The following is an 18387-nucleotide window of genomic DNA, read 5'->3' as shown; positions in this document are numbered from 1 at the left end:
ATCAAAAATGCTCCCATGCCTAGAAAGCAAGGTGCGTGGAGTTTGTGCAGTGGGAGTCTGGATGGTCTAGAGAGCCTGGGGCACCTTTGAATTTCCAAAGACCCTCCTTCACCAGGGCCCCAAGCCCAGTGCTCAAAATCAAGGAGGGAAGGGGAGTGGCGACTTTTATCCCGTCAGTTCAGCCTTAGGGTGGCGCCAGTACTGAGCTCTGGAGGAAGAGCTCCACCCTGAGATTGGCGCACCCGAGAGCCAAGGCTCTGCAATTCCTTCCTGCCACCGGCTGGGCCCTGACCTTATATGCCAAGAGGTTGCCTATAACTAGTCCCCAGAGCCCCCCTTCCTGCTTCAGCCAGGCGGCAGCACCATCTCCTCTTCCCTCCCCCACCTCAGACTCACTCATAGTTAACATATTGTGTTTATTGACGTTTGGGAAATAGGTCAAAAATCGGTTTGGGTGTAGGTCTAAATGCTCTCAAAGAATGTTGGGGAGCACACAAAGTGGCAATGATCATCTTAGTCGTTCCGGGATCCTTACAATGTGCTTTAATTCCCTCTATACTGGCTTCAGGCTCTTGTGGGTATTCTCCGAAATCTACTCATGGAGGGGCTGCCAGCCCCTGCCCCTGCCCCTGCCACGCTGTGCTGGGCTCTTCTTGGGTAAAGCAGTTCTTGGTAGCGCTGGTGAGCAGCTGCCTGCCATGTAGTTGTTGTTTCCAATCTGCACTCCACAACAGTTCTTGAGGGTAACAGATTGTGACCCTTTGAAAGAAAAGGAGGTGGTGGTGGGAAAGTTCAGTGGTTAGAAAGAAGCGTTTAACAAGCACTTTGGGGAGAGGGGCAGCAGCGACACTTTGTGTTCGCCCTGGGGAGTGCAAATGCAGGGTCTTAGCCTGCTAGTGACTGTGAGCTGGGCCTCTCCAGAGTTAGAAGCCAAAGAGGAATAGTGCCTGCTGTTTGGGTGTCTTTGATGGAAGACCCTCTGGATTGCCTTAGCAATAAAGGAACTGTGAAGGCGCGTGGATCTGGTGCTGGGGAGAGACAGCAGATCCCAGGGCAAAACCAGGTTATGTGTGACTTCAGTGGGATCTTCACCTAATGGATGTCAGGTTCCTCACACATTGAATGAGAAGGGTTGTGTTAGATGATCTCTAGTCCCTTCTTTCCCCCTCTGAGGTAACTCGATTCTATCTATAGGTGTTGAAGAAGAAGGTCATGGGAAAGTAAAGCAGGGGGAGAGCAACAGAGGTTGAAGAATGGGTACCTGCTGTTGGATTTGGCCCTGGAGCCCAGGAGGTATCTTGTCTTTCGTCTCCCTGCAAACAGCACAGAGTTCTCAGGCTTTCTATTCAAGAGGCTAGTTCCATCACTGTGGACCCCTCAACCCCAGCTTTTCCCTGGTAAGGGGGCATACTCTAGTTTTGCCAATGTCTTACCTGATTCCTTTGGGGGTGAGGACCGGGAGCCTCAGGGAAGTTTGGGCTGGGTGTTGGGCCTCTGGAGGGTAGAGTGTGTGGCATTTGGGGAGTTCCAGCCCCCGTATCCGAAGATGTCGCTGCTGCTGTGGCACGCCCAATTGGTTCTTGCTGTTCTTTTCTCTCCGTAAGGCTTATGCCTTCTTCAGGAACTGGTCTGGAGCCCCTGTCCAGATGCAGGTTGTCCAGCATGTCAGAAATTGAGCTTTTTCCAGGGTCATTCTTTTCTGTACCTCTCTGGCCTGACTCTAGAGCAGACAACTTTCTGTTGCTGTTTCTGTGCTGAGACAGATACTGCTTCACCTGCACAGACAAGAGTTGGGGAGCCAGAATAAGTACCAGGGATTATCTGCTGAGTCTGTTACCTGGAGACTCAGGAGTATGTTGGGGTGGGTGGGGATGATGGTCAAGGATTAAAGAATGGTGACCAGCGAAGATACATCGGAAAGTCAAAGGGGTCACATGTGCTGTACCTGACTAGCTCCTGGGTGGGAAGTCGGTTTTGGAAACATACCTCGGAGACAGCAGCATCTACCTTGTCCTGTACCTGGAGGTAGGTTTCATCTGTTTTTGGACGGCAATCTGAAAGACATCAGAATGAATAGCATGCGAGCAGGACAAGCTTCCTGATCCTAGTTGCTAGAGAAACCCCCAACTCACCCTGGAAGGTTGGCCTGTCCTTGGGCTCAGAACTCCAGCAGCGCGTCATTAACTCCTTCAGCACTTCCAAGCCAGGAGTCTCAGGGCTGGGGGGAGGCAGCTCTGTCAATGGGGGTCGAATCTGCCTTTCACAAACTGCGTCACGAACTAGTGATGTTTGGTCTACCACTGGAGTGGGGGGTGATAACAATAAGGGATCCATGATATAGGTCACAGCCCATGGACAGAAGCCGGGAGTGTCAGCCCAGGGAGAGGTGGGGTGGGAAGAGGGCAGCTGAGTAGGAAAAAAAGGCAGGGCTCAGGGCTTTAGGTGCTTCTGGCACCCGGGGTAAGAGTCTCAGAGTCTCTCTAGAGTCTTACACTCAGCTTCTCTTCCAGCCAGTACAGCCCATGCAAGGATCCCAAAGCTGCACAGAAACAAAATGGAGGCTTAGCTGGCCCCTGGAAAGACTACTTTCCCAGGCCATATCCTTTAGAAGGGCCCAAATAGTATAGAAATTTGGGATGTTTTGGACTGGATAGCTTACCTGTAGATGTCACTGGCTGGGGAAGCGGGCCGGTTGACATTAACCAATAGCTCTGGGGCCAAGTAAGCTAGGGTACCTCCTGAATCCCTGGACCCTGACCCTGATTGTGACCCTCCCTGAAATGTGGACAGGCCAAAATCTGCTAGCTGTAAGGGAAAGGAAGAGGGAGGTTATTAGATGAAGGGGCCAGACGTTCTTCAGAATTTTCCACTCTCTCCTCCGGAAGATGCAGCCTCAGCTTTTTGAAGGTGGTCTTGGAGGACCAGAGGGAAAGGTGGAGTCAGTGGACTCAAGGAGGAGATCTAAGATGCTGATGGGCAGGCATGGGTCTAGGTGTGTCAGAATTTCTGGGATAAGTCAACCTGGGTCCATGGGGGTGGGGGGCTTTGTGGAATAGGCTTATGGAACTGACCCAGGTGGGTAAGGAGGGCCTCTGTCACCTGGTATGACTGACTAGAGATAAAATTGCTAGTTGACCTGGGCAGTCTTGTATTCAGAGGGACAGGCCGAGGGTATTCAACATGTTCCAAGCTTGCAGTAGGGTGTAGATGGGCTGACCTTGGCGTGGAGCTCTGGGTCCAGCAGGACATTGGAAGGCTTGAGGTCCCGGTGCAGGAGCACTGGGTTCAAGCTGTGCAGGTAACACATCCCTAGTACCACTTCATGCAGCAGGCGACAGAGGAGCGGCCAGGGTCGAGGACACGAGCTCTGTAGCAGCCCTGCGAGGGAGCCGTTCTCCATGAAGACTGTCACCAGAGCCGGCCCAGATACGTAATCCCACTGGAGTTCCTCGGTGACCCCCAGCAGGAGGAGCACGTACTGGTTACGCAGATTCGACATAGCTTTCACCTCCCTGGATATCGCCTTCCTACACTCCGAAGGGAGTCACAGTTGGGTCGGACCCTGGAAGACAGCCCCCCCTCCCCCGCCTTGCCCCTTCAGGCTCCTTGACCAGATCCTGCCTACAGCTGGGGTCACTCACGAGTTCACGATCTTGACTGCCACATCATGGCCCCAAGTTGTGTGTTGTGCCCGGAACACTGTACCAAATCCGCCATAGCCCACAAGCCTTGGGTTCATCAGTTCATCACAGGATACAAGAGAGGCCGAGGCACCACAGCTCCTGAGAGAAGGTTCTCATCCAGTAGGGGAGCCCGTCAGCACATTCTCCGTCTCCCAAGTTCCGCGGCTGAGCGTGGGCAGCGTGTCACCCTCCCCCTGCGGCCCACCCAGCTCCCAGCTTTGTCCCCTGCCTCAGCAAAGGCGCCCTCTGGGTGTGTCCCCCGTTATCCTGTGGGGCTGTGCCGGAGACTGAGGATCCATGACACTCACCATAACTTGGCAGAAGACATCAGGAGTTAGCGGCTTCCAGGAGTTATTGCACAGAACGCGGGAACGCCGTCGACAGCTGGGGGTTTGGGTTGAGAGGAAGACAGGGCCTGCAAAGGGAGTGATCTATTGATCCAGGCAGGGAGGTCTAGGCCCCGAATTCCACTTCCCAGGACGCTCAACCAACCCTACTTTGAATGAGTGATCGAATAACTTCCTTCTTAAAGGAGGTCCCGCCCCCTGGGGTGGAGCAAACGAAAACTTGGGGCTGTTCATTTCTGTGCACCTGCCTCGAACTGTTTCCACAGGAGTAATTGGGCATTGGGTGTGTCACAAAAAAGAAAGAAAGAAAGAAAGAAAGAAAGAAAGAAAGAAAGAAAGAAAGAAAGAAAGAAAGAAAGAAAGAAAGAAAAAAAGGAAGAAAGGAAGGAAGAAAGGAAGGAAGAAAGGAAGGAAGAAAGAAAGAAAATTCTCACCACCCAGGAACGCACAATTGGCTCTCCACAACAGCCCAGTCTCTCTTGGAACTAACTTTGTGTTCCCAGATCCATCACCTGCTGAATTGGGTTGAAGGGAGAATGGAAATTTTATGGTCTTAGACTCAGCTCTTCTAAGATCATGGGTAATGCTTCTAATAAGGCATATAACGACTTCCTTAATCTCGGATCAACCTTATTTACCTTTCTATAGACCAGGAAACACAAGCACTTACAGTTTAAGTACCTTGGTCAAGTAAGTATGGAAATAGCTTAGAACCTGGCTCTTCTTCACCAAGCTAGCCCATATTTATTTATTTAAAAATTTTTTTTTGAGACAAGGTTCTCTCTACGTAGCCCCGGCTGGTCTAGAATTTGCTATATAGACCGGGCAGACCTCAGACTTACAGAGGGCCATCTGCCTCTGCCTCTAGAGTAAGTTCTGGGGTTAAAGGTGTATGCCACCATGCTTGGCTTATTTATTTTTAAAATTTATTTCTGTGTGTGCACATCCATGTATGTGGGCGTGGGATGCATGTAATGGCGTGTGTACAGAGGCCAGAGGACAGCCACCAGTGTCTGAGATGTTCTCTGCCGTGTGGAGCAACGCTAGCCAGCCTGTGGAGGTTCCGGAACTCTCCTGTCTCCGTCTTTCATCTTACTGTAGGTATACTGGGATGACAGTCATGGACTACTGTCCCCAGTTTCACTTGGGGTGTAGGGATTTGAATTCAGGTCCTCATGCATGCATGACAAGAGCTTTACCCACTAAGCTGTCCTTTCCCCAAGCTCAAGCTAGCTTAATTTTGCAAATGCCCCTGGGCGATATAAGTCTGCCTGTGGTGCAGGTGACTGAAGAAGGTGTGACGCTTGTAGTGATGCACTGGAGGGGTCCCTCTCTGAATTCCTGCTCACGTCATTATTAATTGCTGTTCTTGCTGATGGAAGCCCTTGGCACTGGTCGGGACTTGTCTGCTCTGTGAACTGCTCTGTGGAGCTGGAGGGCTCAAGATCTATCCCAGGGCATTGCAATCAGGCTAAGTGTGCTGGCCCTGCCATAGACTACTGCCATTGCGGTGGCCATTGCGCAGATGCGACCGACTTGGGGCTTCCCACTCTTTCCCGTGCATGGCCCCTCCTGCATGCAAATACTCTGATTCGTGTTCCTGATAAGCATATACTCTGGATGAAGGCTTTTCAAGACTCCGGAGTGTCAGAGCACTGGGTAACAGGAATGGTGGTGCACAGTTTTAATCCCAGTATTTAGGAGGCAGAAGCAGGTAGACCTCTAGGGCCAGCCTGGTCTACATAAGGAGTTCCAGGCTAGCTAAGGCTTCATAGCAACATTTTGTCCCAAAATAAATAAGTCAAAAAGAATTTTAGGTAGGGGCTGGAGGATGTCAGTTGAGAGTAGCGGGTGCTCTTCCAGAGAACCCAGGCTTGATTCTCAGTGTCCACATGGTGGCGCACAACTGTATTTAACTCCAGTTCCGGGGGATCTTACATCCTCTTCTATCCTCTGCAGGCACCAGCATGCTTGTGGTCACAGACATGTATGCAGACAAAAGGCTTATACACATAAGAATAAATCTAAAAAAGAACCGAAAGTAGACAAATAAGCCTGTATTTTATCACTCCATGGTATGGTTGTGGCTGGAGGCTGAAAAACTGAACAGTGAGCCCTACCGTTCAGCCTTTTACAGGAAAATCTAATCCCAAGCCAGCACCTTGGAACAACTTCACAGTTACTCCCCATTCCTTCCTCCCAGCCCCCATAAACCGCTGCAGTCCTCTCTCTCTGTAAATCCGAACACTTCAGGTACCTCATAAAAGAGGAACAATATGCCATTGATCCTTGCATGACTGTGTTACCTCATTCAGCACAGTATCTCCAAGGTTCATTATCTTATGGGATGTTTCTGAATTTTATTAAAGTTAAATAATATCGGTAATGGTTGGAAATATTCTGGCATGCTGTATACCGCACCTTTCTACCCGTGTTTGCCCATTCTGGGTGTTTGGATGATGGTGCTGTATAGGTTGTTGTGCAATAGCTGTCTGAACGCTGCTAGGCGTCTTTCAGACACAGGGCTAGAAGTGGAAGTGCTCACGGCAGATGCTGCTTAGCGTGAGACAGCCGCCCTTCTCGCCAACATGGGTTTGGGAAATGCTCACTGCCTTGGCTTGGATGCGCTGGAGAACTTCCTCTCTTTGCTACATCTCAGAATTTCTAAAATCTTAGTTTACGTCTGTTAGGAATTTCTTAGTCTGTTGGAGATGAAGTTTGTTTTCACTATTTTCCAAACGTCATCTTTTTACTCCTTGAAAAAAAAATAGTTTCGGTGGATATATGATTCCCTTTTTCCATTTTTTTCATTTCTAGTGTGATTCCAAGTTTATGTATGCTAAACCTCCTTGCTCCTTACACTAGACTTTCCTATAGCCTTCCCCATCTTTGCTGCGTTGAAAGGAGACCTTTTTCAGGGGACCAATTTATTATTCAGCTGTGTCTCTGTTTAAGCCAGCTTTGCAATTTTAGTAGTTAAACAAATTTTTGGTTGATGCCTTCCTAATCTATCTGGGAATTAAAGAGATGTTTTCTTGCTTTTTTAAATTTTTTTAATATCCTCTAGAGATGAATGGTAATAATAGCAACAATGTGAATGTCCTTAGTGCATATTTTAAATGCTTAAAATGACAACTTTTATGCTACACATATTTTACAAATAAAAAGGATCCAGTAAAGATAAAATTTCTTGTATCAGAAAGGAGATTCAGGGACTGGGGAATGTAGCTCGACTGGTGGAGGGTTGGCCTATTGTGCTGTAGACCCTGAGTTGGATCCCCAGTATGTGTATAAACCAGGAGTGGTTGCACACCTGTAAGCCCATAATCACTGCACTCTAGAGATGGTGGAAGGAGGCTCAGACGTTCAAGGTTATTTTTAGTTACATAGTGAATTTAAGGGCAACCTGACAACATGAGACTTTCCCTCAAAATAAAAACAAAAAGAGAAGGGTATATGAAGATATATTAATAAATATTTAACTATTTATATTAATAAGCATTTAGTTGTGTGTAGACATTAAGTTTTACTGGGACTTTAAAGGCATGGCTGTGCCTTTAATCCCAGCACTCAGGAGGCATAGGCAAGAGGATCTCTGTGAGTTTGAGGCCAGCCTGGTCTGCAGAGTGAGTTCCAGGACAGCCAGAATTATGTAAAGAGATTCTGTCTCAAATAAAAGAAAGAAAGGAAGGAAGGAAAGAAGGAAGGAAGAAAAGAAAGAATGAAAGAAGGAAGGAAGGAAAGAAAGAAAGATCAGACTCGAGAGGGAGGGGGAATGGAGTAGGGGGAGGGGGAGAGGAGTGGGGAGAGGGGGAGAGGAGTGGGAGGAGGAGACGGGAAATGGGAGGCAGGGAGGAGGCGGAAATTGTTTCAACAAAAAAAATAAAGAAAAAGATAAAGAAAAAGAAAGCAAGGAAGGAAGGAAGGAAGGAAGAAAGACAGGAGAGAAAAGAAAAGAAAGCCCTGTGGTGGTGGTGCACACCTTTAATGCCAGCACTTGGGAGGCAGAGGTAGGCAGATCTCTGTCAGTTCAAGGCCAGCCTGGCCTACAAAATGAGTTCTAGGTCAGCCAGGACTGTTAGACAGAGAAACCTTGTCTCAAAAAACAAAACTAAAAATTCCTTTTAACTGAAGGAAAAAAGAAACATATAAAACTGGGAATGGTAACATGTGCTTATAGTGACACCACTGTGCAGTCCAGGCAGGAAGATGTGGAATCCCAGGTTGGCTTCTTGATAACTCCCAAATTCGAAGCCAGCCTGAGCTACAGAGAGAGAGCTTGTCTCAAAAAATAGAGCATAAAAGAAAAGAAATAATAGAAGAACTATGTATAAACCTATTTAGAAAAATACCTGCATGAAAAATAGATATGTTGACCTGCAAGAAGGAATCAAACTAAGTGATTTTGAATGAAACATCCAGGGCTGGAGAGATGGCTAAGAGGGTAAGAGCACTGACTGCTCTTCCAGAGGTCCTGAGTTCAATTCCCAGCAACCACATGGTGACTCACAACCATCTGTAATGAGATCTGGTGCCCTCTTCTGGCTTGCAGGCATACATGGAGGCTGAACACTGTGTACATAATAAATAAATAAATCTTAAAAAAAATAAATAAATAAAACATCCATCTTGAATAGGAGGTCAAATAAAGTTTAAGTTCTCAAGACCTCCCCAGAACTCCCTGGGTAACACTGATATCCTGGTTGGCGGAACAATGTTCCTAGGGAAGCCTCTATCCCTGAATCCTGATTAGTGGAAAATGGAACTGTAACTTGTCTCAGTCGGATACACAGTCAGTTCTGACTCTGACCTGCTGTCCCTGGGTGGTCAGTTTTTGCTGTTCTTTTAATAAAGATCTCTCTTTGCATGGACCCTTGTGTGTTTGGGTTGTTTTGGATCTTTTTAGACCCTTCAACAGGCCTAGCACTAGAGAGGCTTAGGATGGTGAATTTGAGGCTAGCCTGGTGTATGTAATGCGACTCGTGACCATTGCTGCAAGATCCCTTCCTGCCCTCGCCATGCCCCTGGCCCCATCCCAAGCCAAATTCCTCATTCAAGGGCTATATAAACCACAACCGGTGGTGGCGCACGCCTTTAATCCCATCACTCGGGAGGCAGAGGCAGGCGGATCTCTGGGAGTTCGAGGCCAGCCTGGTCTACAAGAGCTAGTTCCAGGACAGGCTCCAAAGCTACAGAGAAACCCTGTCTCAAAAAATCAAAAAAAAAAAAAAAAAAAAAAAACCACAACCATTACGCTAATAAACGGAGACCTTGACAAGAACTCTGCTTGGTCTCCTTCCTCTATCCGGCCCATGTCTTTTCAGATAGTGCCTCTTCGGGACCCTGGAATAACTGACCTGCCAGGCAGGTTACAACCCTAGAATAACTGGCCCGCTGGGCGGTTACAACCCCTGACTGTCCTGAAATGCTAGATCAGGCTGGTCTTGAACTCAGAGATCCACCTGCCTCAGCCTCTCAAGTTCTAGAATTAAAGCCACCTCTTCCCAACTTTGTATGTATGTATGTATGTATGTATGTATGTATGTATGTATTTATTTATTTTTAGGGTTTGTTTAGAAGAGGCAGAAGGAGGTGTCTGATCCCCTGGAATTGAAGTCACAGACTGTTGTGAGCCACCCAACTTGGTTGTTGGGAACCAAACTCTGGTCCTCTGGGAGAGCAGCAAGTACTCTTAGCTACTGAGTCATTGATGTGGGGTTTCCCTCTGTATGCTGTGATTACCATTAATGAATAAACAACTGCTTTGAGCCTATGGCAGGGAAGAACAGAGCTAGGTGGGGAAAACTAAAGTGAATGCTGGGAGAAAGGAGGCGGCGTCAGAGAGACACCGGTAAGCTGCAGGCACATGGCGATACGCAGATTCCTAGAAATGGGTTAAATTAATGTATAAGAGCCAATAAGAAGCTAGAGCTAATGGGCCAAACAGTGATTTAATTAATACAGTTTCGGTGTGATTATTTCGGGGCTAAGCAGCCAGGAACCAACAAGCAGCCTCCTTGCAACAAGTCATCTCCCCAGGCCCCTACTATCTTATTTAAATCTTCATTTTCTAATTTTTTTGAGAGGAATCCATGGAGTGACCCTGAATTGCAGCCTCCTGATTTCTCCTGGGACACGTCCGGTGAGGAAGCAGCTTCCCTCTTCTCCCTGCACAACTCTTAGGAAGCCTTTGCTGTTCAAACGTGGACCTAACTGAAAAGAGCAGGGGAGTTTGCCTATGTTAAGAGTCTGATAGAAACAAACTTGGCGGTCTGTGGGTGTGCGTGGGTGTGATTCCAGGCCAGGAGGATGTTGTGAGCCAACAAGGAAGACCCACACAGCCAGCTTACTTTCTGTTTCCTTTCTGCCCGGGCACCACGACCTCATTACCATCAGCAGCGGAAGCGCTGTGTGTTTCATAGTTGATAGCTCAAAAAGCGCTGCCACAGCCAATCGCAGATGTGAGGTTGGACATACGCAGATGAGGAAATAGGAAACCCCGACTTTTTTCTTTGGTTTGCATGTAAACAGAGCACTAAGGAGCCTTTTTTTATGGTTGCAGCCAGGTCCTTCTGTCTGGCCAAAGATCGCTTCAGCTCAGGGTTCCCTCCTCACTACCTTAACTGCCGGAAACATGCCCTCACCAGAAGGGGAGAAATATCCACAGGAGGAAAAAAAAAAAAAAAAAAAAACAACAAAACAACCATGACAAAAATCTGCCACTTTGGGGAACTGGGCTGCATTTGGAGAAGTCCCAATTCAAACCCAGAGTCTGGACAGAAAAAAACTCTGGGGTGAGTTTCTACCAGGAAAGAAACCTCACCCACCATTGCTCTGCTTTTCCTTTCCCTTGGGCTGCTTTCTTGTAGAAGCCCCTCCAGGGCTGAAGGTAAGGCCTTCTGCATATGAGAGCCCCCTCTTGTTTTTCCTTGTCGCATCCGAGATGCCGTCACAAAGAACCACACAGCCACTGGGTCAAGTGCCGGCTGTGCTTCCTGTCTCAGTAAAGTAAAACCCTCGCATCTCGCCTGTTTCCTCATGGAAAGGTGTGTGGATTGTGTACTAATGAATTCTACTCACAGAACCCAAGTCCTTTAGCTGAATGGACCCTTAAGTCAAGAGTACTGGGAAAGGGAACTTACTTCAATTCTTTATTAGTGTGGAGAGGCTGAAAGCATTTTTGGGTGAGTGCTGGAGAGATAGCTAAGTAGTTAGGAGCATGGACCACTCTTGCAGAGGACCCGAGTTTGAGTCACAGCACCCAGGGGGAAGCTTACAACGGCCTCTGATTTCAGTTCCAGGATCCAACACCTTCCACTAGCCTCCTGTGTGCACTGCATGTTCCCACCTGGTACACGTGTGTACACACAGCTAAGCACTCGTTCATCTAAAGTAAAAATAAAGCAAAACAAAACATCTTAAAACATTGCGAGCAGCTATAACCTCTGTGTCTGTATGAGGACTTGTGAGCAGCTATAACTGCTGTGTCTGTATGAGTACTGTGATGCGCCCAGTACTTAGAGCCCTTCTGTTCGCTGTGCCCAGTTATTGGTAAAGGTCTTGTTTCTGTGCTTTCCTAGCCTCTCATCCCAGCTGCTCCTCATGGACTTCCTGTGCTGCATTCTTTTCTTTTTCCTTTCTTTTCTTTCCTCCCTCCCTTTTTCCTTCCTTCTTTCATTGTTTCTTTCTGTTTTTGGTTTGTTTTGAGAAAGGGTTTCTCTGTGCTGAAACTAGTTCTATACCAAGCTGGTCTCAAACTCAGAGATCCACCTTCTGCCTCCTAAGTGCATGGGTTAAGGGTTTACATTATTTCTTAAAGGGAATGAGCCCAGGATATTTGTGAAGGATTCATGTAAGATACAAGGGTGGGGGAAAAAAAAGCTTTGGAGAACGCATTTATTCATGTTTGGGCAGGGTCTTATATAGTCCTGGCTGGCCTGGAACTCACTACGGAGATCAGGCTGGCGACAGTGCACTTTAAAACACACACACACACACACATGACACACAGACACACACACACACACACACACAGAGGAAATGGAGCTCTGTCTAGTGGTCTGGAGTTAGGTAGCCAGGAATCAAATTCTGTTCTGTTAATTATTAGCTGTTTGCTCAATATCTCCGTGTTTTGCCTAATTGCAGTACCTCCTGGGCCAGGTTCTTGTGAAGACAGATTAAAGTAAGGCTCATAACACCAGCCCAGTAAGTGGTGATCATTACTACATAAATGTTACTGAATTCCCAGTGTGCATTTAGATTCAAATTTCCTTGTAGAACAGAGAAGACGATTTAACTACTCCAAAGAGCTAACTCTCCCTTCTGATAAAAGTCCAGCTCCACCCTTAATGACTCACTCTCCAGATATCCTCTCCTTTCTCCCAGACACCTGTCCTGAGGGAGTTACTAAGGAAGTTAGTGTTCTAGGACTTGTCCTCTTAGTTGAGAGGAGGGTGTGGTCTCTGCTGAAAGTCACTTGATGTCTGCACGTCTGGTACAAGAGTAATCATCTTGGTTACAGCCTCTGCTGAAAGTCACTTGATGTTTGCACGTCTGGTACAAGAGTAATCATCTTGGTTAAAACCTGTTGTGTTGCTGACCTGAGCACGGGCTCTGTATCCAAGGCAGCCACTCACGGGTGTGGTGGGCCTTTTGCTGATCCTGTCAATGCCTCCCATAAGAGGCCTGTCTCTGCACCTCTCCAGTGCCAACAGTGTTTGGAGAAAGGCAGAGACTGGACTCTCTGAGGATGGCCCTCAGCTTCCTGTTCCTCCCGAGGCTCGTGGGACGGACCTCAGATGGTCTCTGGTGGGACTGGGTCCTGACCAGTAGCAAATAATGCCTGTATTTTAGCATCCTCTCTTCTTCCTGAAATGGGACACCTCCCCCTCAAAAGCTCCAATCTAGGTCTTAGGCCCTGTTTTCAGAGGAACATATTGCAAGAGCCACCTTCTCCTCTGATTCCTCCTCATTGTTTTCCCATGAATGTCACTGTGACCAGGGATGCTATCTGCAAGGAAAAAGAAAAAGAGAAAAAAAAGAAAGTAAACAGCACCAAATTCAACCACCTCAGAGCTGGGGCCCAATGTTATCTGGAACCTGGGATGGGCTAGAGACTCTCATCCGTCATTACATGAACTCCCAAAGCAGGAGAGTATTCGCCCCATTAAATTTTTTTTTTTTTTTAATGTGCAAGGGTGTTTTGTCTGTAAACACAGGTGTCTGGGAGAAAGGAGAGGATATCTGGAGAGTGAGTCATTAAGGGTGGACCTAAGATCTAGATTGGAGCCTTTGAGGGGGAGGTGTCCCATTTCAGGAGGAAGAGGTCTGTGCACCATGTGTGGGAGAGGGCTTGGGATTCCTGGGGACAAACAATTGCCAGCTACTCTCTGGGTGCTGGGAACTGAACCGTACTGTCTGGGAGAGCGGCAGAAGAGCTCTTAACGCTGGGTCATGTCTCTAGCCCACAGTAGCCCCATTTTAAGGGAGCTGAGCATGACATTGCACGCCTCTGTAAACCCGGGGCTGGAGAGGTTGTGACAAGCGGATCACTGTGAGTGAGCCAGCTTGAGCTACACGGTGGATTCCAGACCAGCCTGACCTACATCGGGAGATCTTGTCAGCCAGTGAGTGTCAGTGCGTGAGAGGGAGAGCATGGGTTGTGAGGTTAATAAGTAACCAGCCAAAGACCACACAAAGACTGTGGCAGAGGAGGACTTTCAACCCAACTCCCGTGCTCTGTCCTTTTTGGGTGAGTTTCTTTGAGGAAACCTGAAGAGGGACCTTTCCTTAAGCGTAGCCCTTAGTTTCTCTCAAGACGGCTCAGCTTTGTGGGACCAGAACGTCTATAATTTGATCGGAGTTTCATTTCTATTAACATCAGCACTACAGCAAGCATATCCATCACCCTAGAGTTTCCTGATGTCCCTTCCAGCCTGTTCTGTCCTTCAGTGTTACTTCTTTCCTAACGATGCCCATCTGCTGACTGGAGACTGGTTTGCAGTTTCTATTTCATGTAAATGGAACCACACAGCACGTGTCCTTTTTGTCTTGATCTCTTTCTCTCTGTGTGATTACTATTCTTCGGCGTTATGTGTACCTGCAGATCACAGGTCTGATTGGCAAGTGCGTTCTTTCCCTTGCTATTCTGTGTTGTAGCAAACACGTTTTACTGGTAAGTAGTATCCTACCGCACAGGTACAACATGCCTCTGTTTTTTTGTTTTTTGTTTTTTGTTTTTTTTTTTGATTTTTGAGACAGGGTTTCTCCGTAGCTTTTGGTTCCTGTCCTGGAACTAGCTCTTGTAGACTAGGCTGGCCTCGAACTCCCAGAGATCCGCCTGCCTCTGCCTCCCGAGTGCTGGGATTAAAGGCGTGCGCCACCACCGCCCGGCTGCCTCTGTTTTTTTTTTTTTTTTTTTTATGCGTATGATTTTCTCCTGTGATGCTGAGGAATAAGACTGGAACTTTATGTGGCCTGAGTGAGAACTTTACCACTGGGCCACAGCTCCAATGTGGCACACTCTCAGCTGTGAGTGACATCCAGGAACGGGCGCGATGGCTCAGCCGTATGGTAGGTATATCTGAATCTTCACAAGGGTGTCAAATGTCAGGAGGGTTGTAAATTGTAAGCTGGCCTGGATTATATAGCAAACAAGAAAAAAAAAAGATAAATTGGGTATGATAGTCATGCCTTTGATCCCAGAGCTTTGGAGACAGAGAGAGATAGGATTTCTGTGAGGTTAAGGTCAGTCTGATCTACATACAAACTTCAGGGCAGCCAGCACTTCATAGAGAGACCTAGTTACAATAAACAAACAAAATGTACATACAAATTTTTTTTTTTGTGGGGGATTAGGTTTTACTATGTAGCCTCATCTGACCTAGAGTTCACTATGTAATGCAGACTGACTCCAAACTCACTGAGATCCGCCAGCCTCTGCCTCCTGAGTGCTGGGGTTAAGGGTGTGCACCACCACAGAGGACTGCTTGTGTTTATTCGATTGTTTGGCATGTTAGTATGAAGACTTTTGTTTGTTTGCTTGCTTGCTTTTCTGGTTTCAGAACAGAACTGGGAAAGAACCCAGGCACTGAGCACGATAGGCGAGCACAGTGAGCACTCTACTGCTGAGCTACACCCTCGGCACTGCTCTGTTTTATGTGTGCGTGTGTGTGTGTGTGCGTGCGTGTGTGCATACGTGTGTGTGTGCATGCATGTGTGCGTGTGTGTGCATGCGTGTGTGTGCCTGTGCCTGTGTGTGTGTGCATGAAAGGAAATTTCATTATTAAGTTTTTTTTTTTTTAAATTTTTCGAGACAGGGTTTCTCCGTAGCTTTTGGTTCCTGTCCTGGAACTAGCTTTTGTAGACTAGGCTGGCCTCGAACTCCCAGAGATCCGCCTGCCTCTGCCTCCCGAGTGCTGGGATTAAAGGCGTGCGCCACCACCGCCCGCTCATTATTAAGTTTTAAAAGTCATTTATATATTCTAGATTCAAGCCTTTCAAAGATGTCAGTTGAAATACTTTCTTCTACTAGGTGTTGGAGGCGCAGGCATAGAGTTCCAGGACAAGGTCACACAGAGAAACCTGTCTTGAAAAACAAACAAATAACAGCAACAAAACTACACGAAAAATGAACAAGCACACAAAAAAGCAAGAATTTTCTTCCTATGACTTTCTTTCCTCCCTCCCTCCTCCCCCTCCCTCCCTCTTCCCCCTCCCTCCCTCCTCCCCCTCCCTCCCTCCCTCCCTCTCCCCTCCCTCCCTCCAACCCCCTCCCTCCCTCCCCAGGCTGGCCTGAAAGGCACAGTCCTTCTCCCTCAGCCTCTTCAGTGCCATGATTACTAGAAGTACCAAAATGTCTTCTCTTCAAGGGAAAGTTTTTTGTTTTTTAGACATACCATGGCTCTCTTGGAACTCCATGTAGACCAGGCTGGCCTCAGACTCACAGAGATCCACCTACCTCTGCCTCCCAAGATTAAAGGTGTGCGTCACTATGCCCAGTGTGACAGGCAAAATTTTGCTTTTGATAAAATCCAATCCAACTTTCCAACTTGCCTTTTTTTTATTCTCATTTTTGGTAATGGATCTCACTTTTGGTGTGTACTTCATGGACTTTCTTTAAAAAATTTTATTTAGTGTTTAAGGACATCCACTTTGAAAGTGACAAGTCGAGTGATTTTTTTTAACATAATAACTGCGAACAGGAAATTGATGTACTTTGGGCCAGGCTTTGTGGAAGAGGATGCCCTACTTCGAGCCATAACCGCTGCTCTGAAGTGGACAAATAGCACAAATGAGCACCAAGGGTACTTCAGTGCCCACTGCTTTAGCCTGGAGTTACACCTTCCAGAGTTCTCTGTCATAGACTTGAAGGGGTTCGCCTTTCTCTCTCTCTCTCTCTGCCTCCCTCCCTCCCTCCCTCCCTCCCTCCCTCCCTCCCTCCCGTCCCTCCCTTCCTCCCTCTCTCCCTCCCTCCCTCTCTTTCTTTTAATATCTGAAACTGGAAAGTCTTAGATCTGCGTTACAGGTCAGACCAAGGCAGTGGCTGCTTGCAGTGTGTATTGAAATGGAGACGGTGCCACGGGGTAGTCTTTTTGTACACTGGGAAGATGGGTCTTTACCCAGGCGCCTTCTGATTGGTTTAATGAGGAGCTGAACAGTCAATAGTTAGGCAGGAGGAGGTTAGGCTGCATTTCTAGGGAGAGAGAAGGTCTCAGGATGAATCTAGGCGAGTGAGAGATACCAGTGAGACACTAAAGAAGTTGGACATAGGTCCAGAGGAGCAGTAGCTGAGCCACGTGGCAGAACACAGATTAGTAAAAACAGGTTAATTTAAGAGTAGTTGGAAGCCTGAACGAAACAAAAAAGATTCACTTTCTCAAACGAGAAGGGTTGATGTCTACCTGGCAGCCTTTGAGTGTTATCTGTCCCTTGAAGAGTCTGTAGTTGTCAGCATCCATGATCATGTCAGCCAGGTCCCTGTAACACACTTCTATCGGTTTTGTGTTTCTCATATCCCCAAGTGGTACAGACCTGGAGCAGAAGGTACAGACCTGGAGCAGAAGGCTCAGGCTTCAGACAGCGGGCCAGCAATGCAAGGCCAGTCTGAGCTGGAGCGGAACCCAGAAGTGGCTGCTTACAGCAGGGGAATCTGTTAGAGATGATAAGACAGGTAGTAAAGAAGAAGAAACAAAGAATTCTTTCCCTTGTCCTCCTTTAAGGAGGACTGTCTTGCCTTGAGTCTGTGAAGAACCGGGAGTGGAAGTAGAAAGAAGCATGATGGGAAGGGAAGGAATGAGGGAAGGGAAGGAATACCTACCAAGTAGTAGGTGAGGATGGTGTGATGGCTGGTGTTGCCAGTTTGACAAAGTCTAGAACCACCTGGAAGACAGACTGCTGAGGATCCCCATCAGGGATTATCTGGATTACGTTCTTTGAGGTGGGAAGACCCACCCACTGTGTGTGGCCATTCCTAAAGTTGGGGATCCTGGATTATTTTAAGAGTGGAGGAAGAGAGGTGATCCCTAGCAAGCCTGTACTGCTCTCTTCTTCCGCCAGAGACACAGTAGGACCTGCTGCTTCAGGCTCCCCCCACTGTTCTTCCTGGTCATAACGGACTGTAACTTGAACCCATGAGCTAAAAGAACTCTCTCCTTGAGCTTACTTTTTGTCAGGATATTTTATCACAAAGAAACTGGAAAAGAAATGAGGACAGATGGGTTTTATAGGCATAGGAAAATTAATTAGCCCGTGTTGAGTTCATGCGAACGATACTACAATAAAAAAAATTAAATTAAGCAATTTTCTTGGTAACACATTCCCCCCTCGCCCCCTTATTGTTAGTTTTTGGAGACAAGGTTTCTCTGTGTAATAGCCTTAGGCTGTCCTGAAACTTGCTTTGTATACCAGGCTGGTCTTGAACTCACAGAGATCCGCCTACCTCTGCTTCCCGAGTGCTGGGATTAAAGGCGTGCACCACAACCACCTGGTTGGTAGTGCGTGCCTTTAATCCCATCATCCAGGAGGTCAAAGCAGATTGAATTCTATAAATTTGAAACCAACCTGGTCTACATAGTGAGTTTCAGTCCAGCCTGGGCTATATAGCAAGACCTTGCTAGGATAAAAAAAATAATTTTATCAACTGGAGTGAGGTGGAGCAATCAATCTGCCTATATTGTCTGCTGAAACTACGTATGTGGGGCTAGCTAGAAACTCAGCTGGTGATGGTGCTCATTGTGTAAAACTGGTGACCTGAGTTACACCTCTCAAACTCTCTTGATGGTAGGAGAGAACTGACTTCCACAAATTGTCCCCTAACCTCCACATGAGTGCTGTGGTATGCACACACAATAAATAAA

At 47.4% G+C, this 18387-nt stretch overlaps 1 protein-coding gene across 1 annotated transcript; it reads right to left on the bottom strand.

Annotated features, from left to right (window-relative positions):
• Positions 1-420: 420 nt before the first annotated feature.
• On the bottom strand, positions 421-4170 carry Ripk3 (receptor interacting serine/threonine kinase 3). Its single transcript, XM_057786351.1, has 10 exons — positions 3992-4170; positions 3642-3782; positions 3218-3527; positions 2660-2805; positions 2493-2539; positions 2133-2300; positions 1987-2054; positions 1434-1775; positions 1262-1313; positions 421-759 (listed from the first exon to the last, which is right to left on the bottom strand). Exons 1-10 carry the CDS (start codon positions 4009-4011, stop codon positions 593-595), a joined length of 1461 nt encoding a protein of 486 aa, XP_057642334.1. The 5' UTR covers positions 4012-4170; the 3' UTR covers positions 421-592.
• Between the last annotated feature and the right edge of the window lie 14217 nt (positions 4171-18387).

Source organism: Chionomys nivalis, chromosome 12 (assembly GCF_950005125.1).
Source record: "Chionomys nivalis chromosome 12, mChiNiv1.1, whole genome shotgun sequence".
NCBI classification, from domain to species: Eukaryota; Metazoa; Chordata; class Mammalia; order Rodentia; family Cricetidae; genus Chionomys; species Chionomys nivalis.
This window is presented reverse-complemented; position numbering and strand designations above follow the sequence as displayed.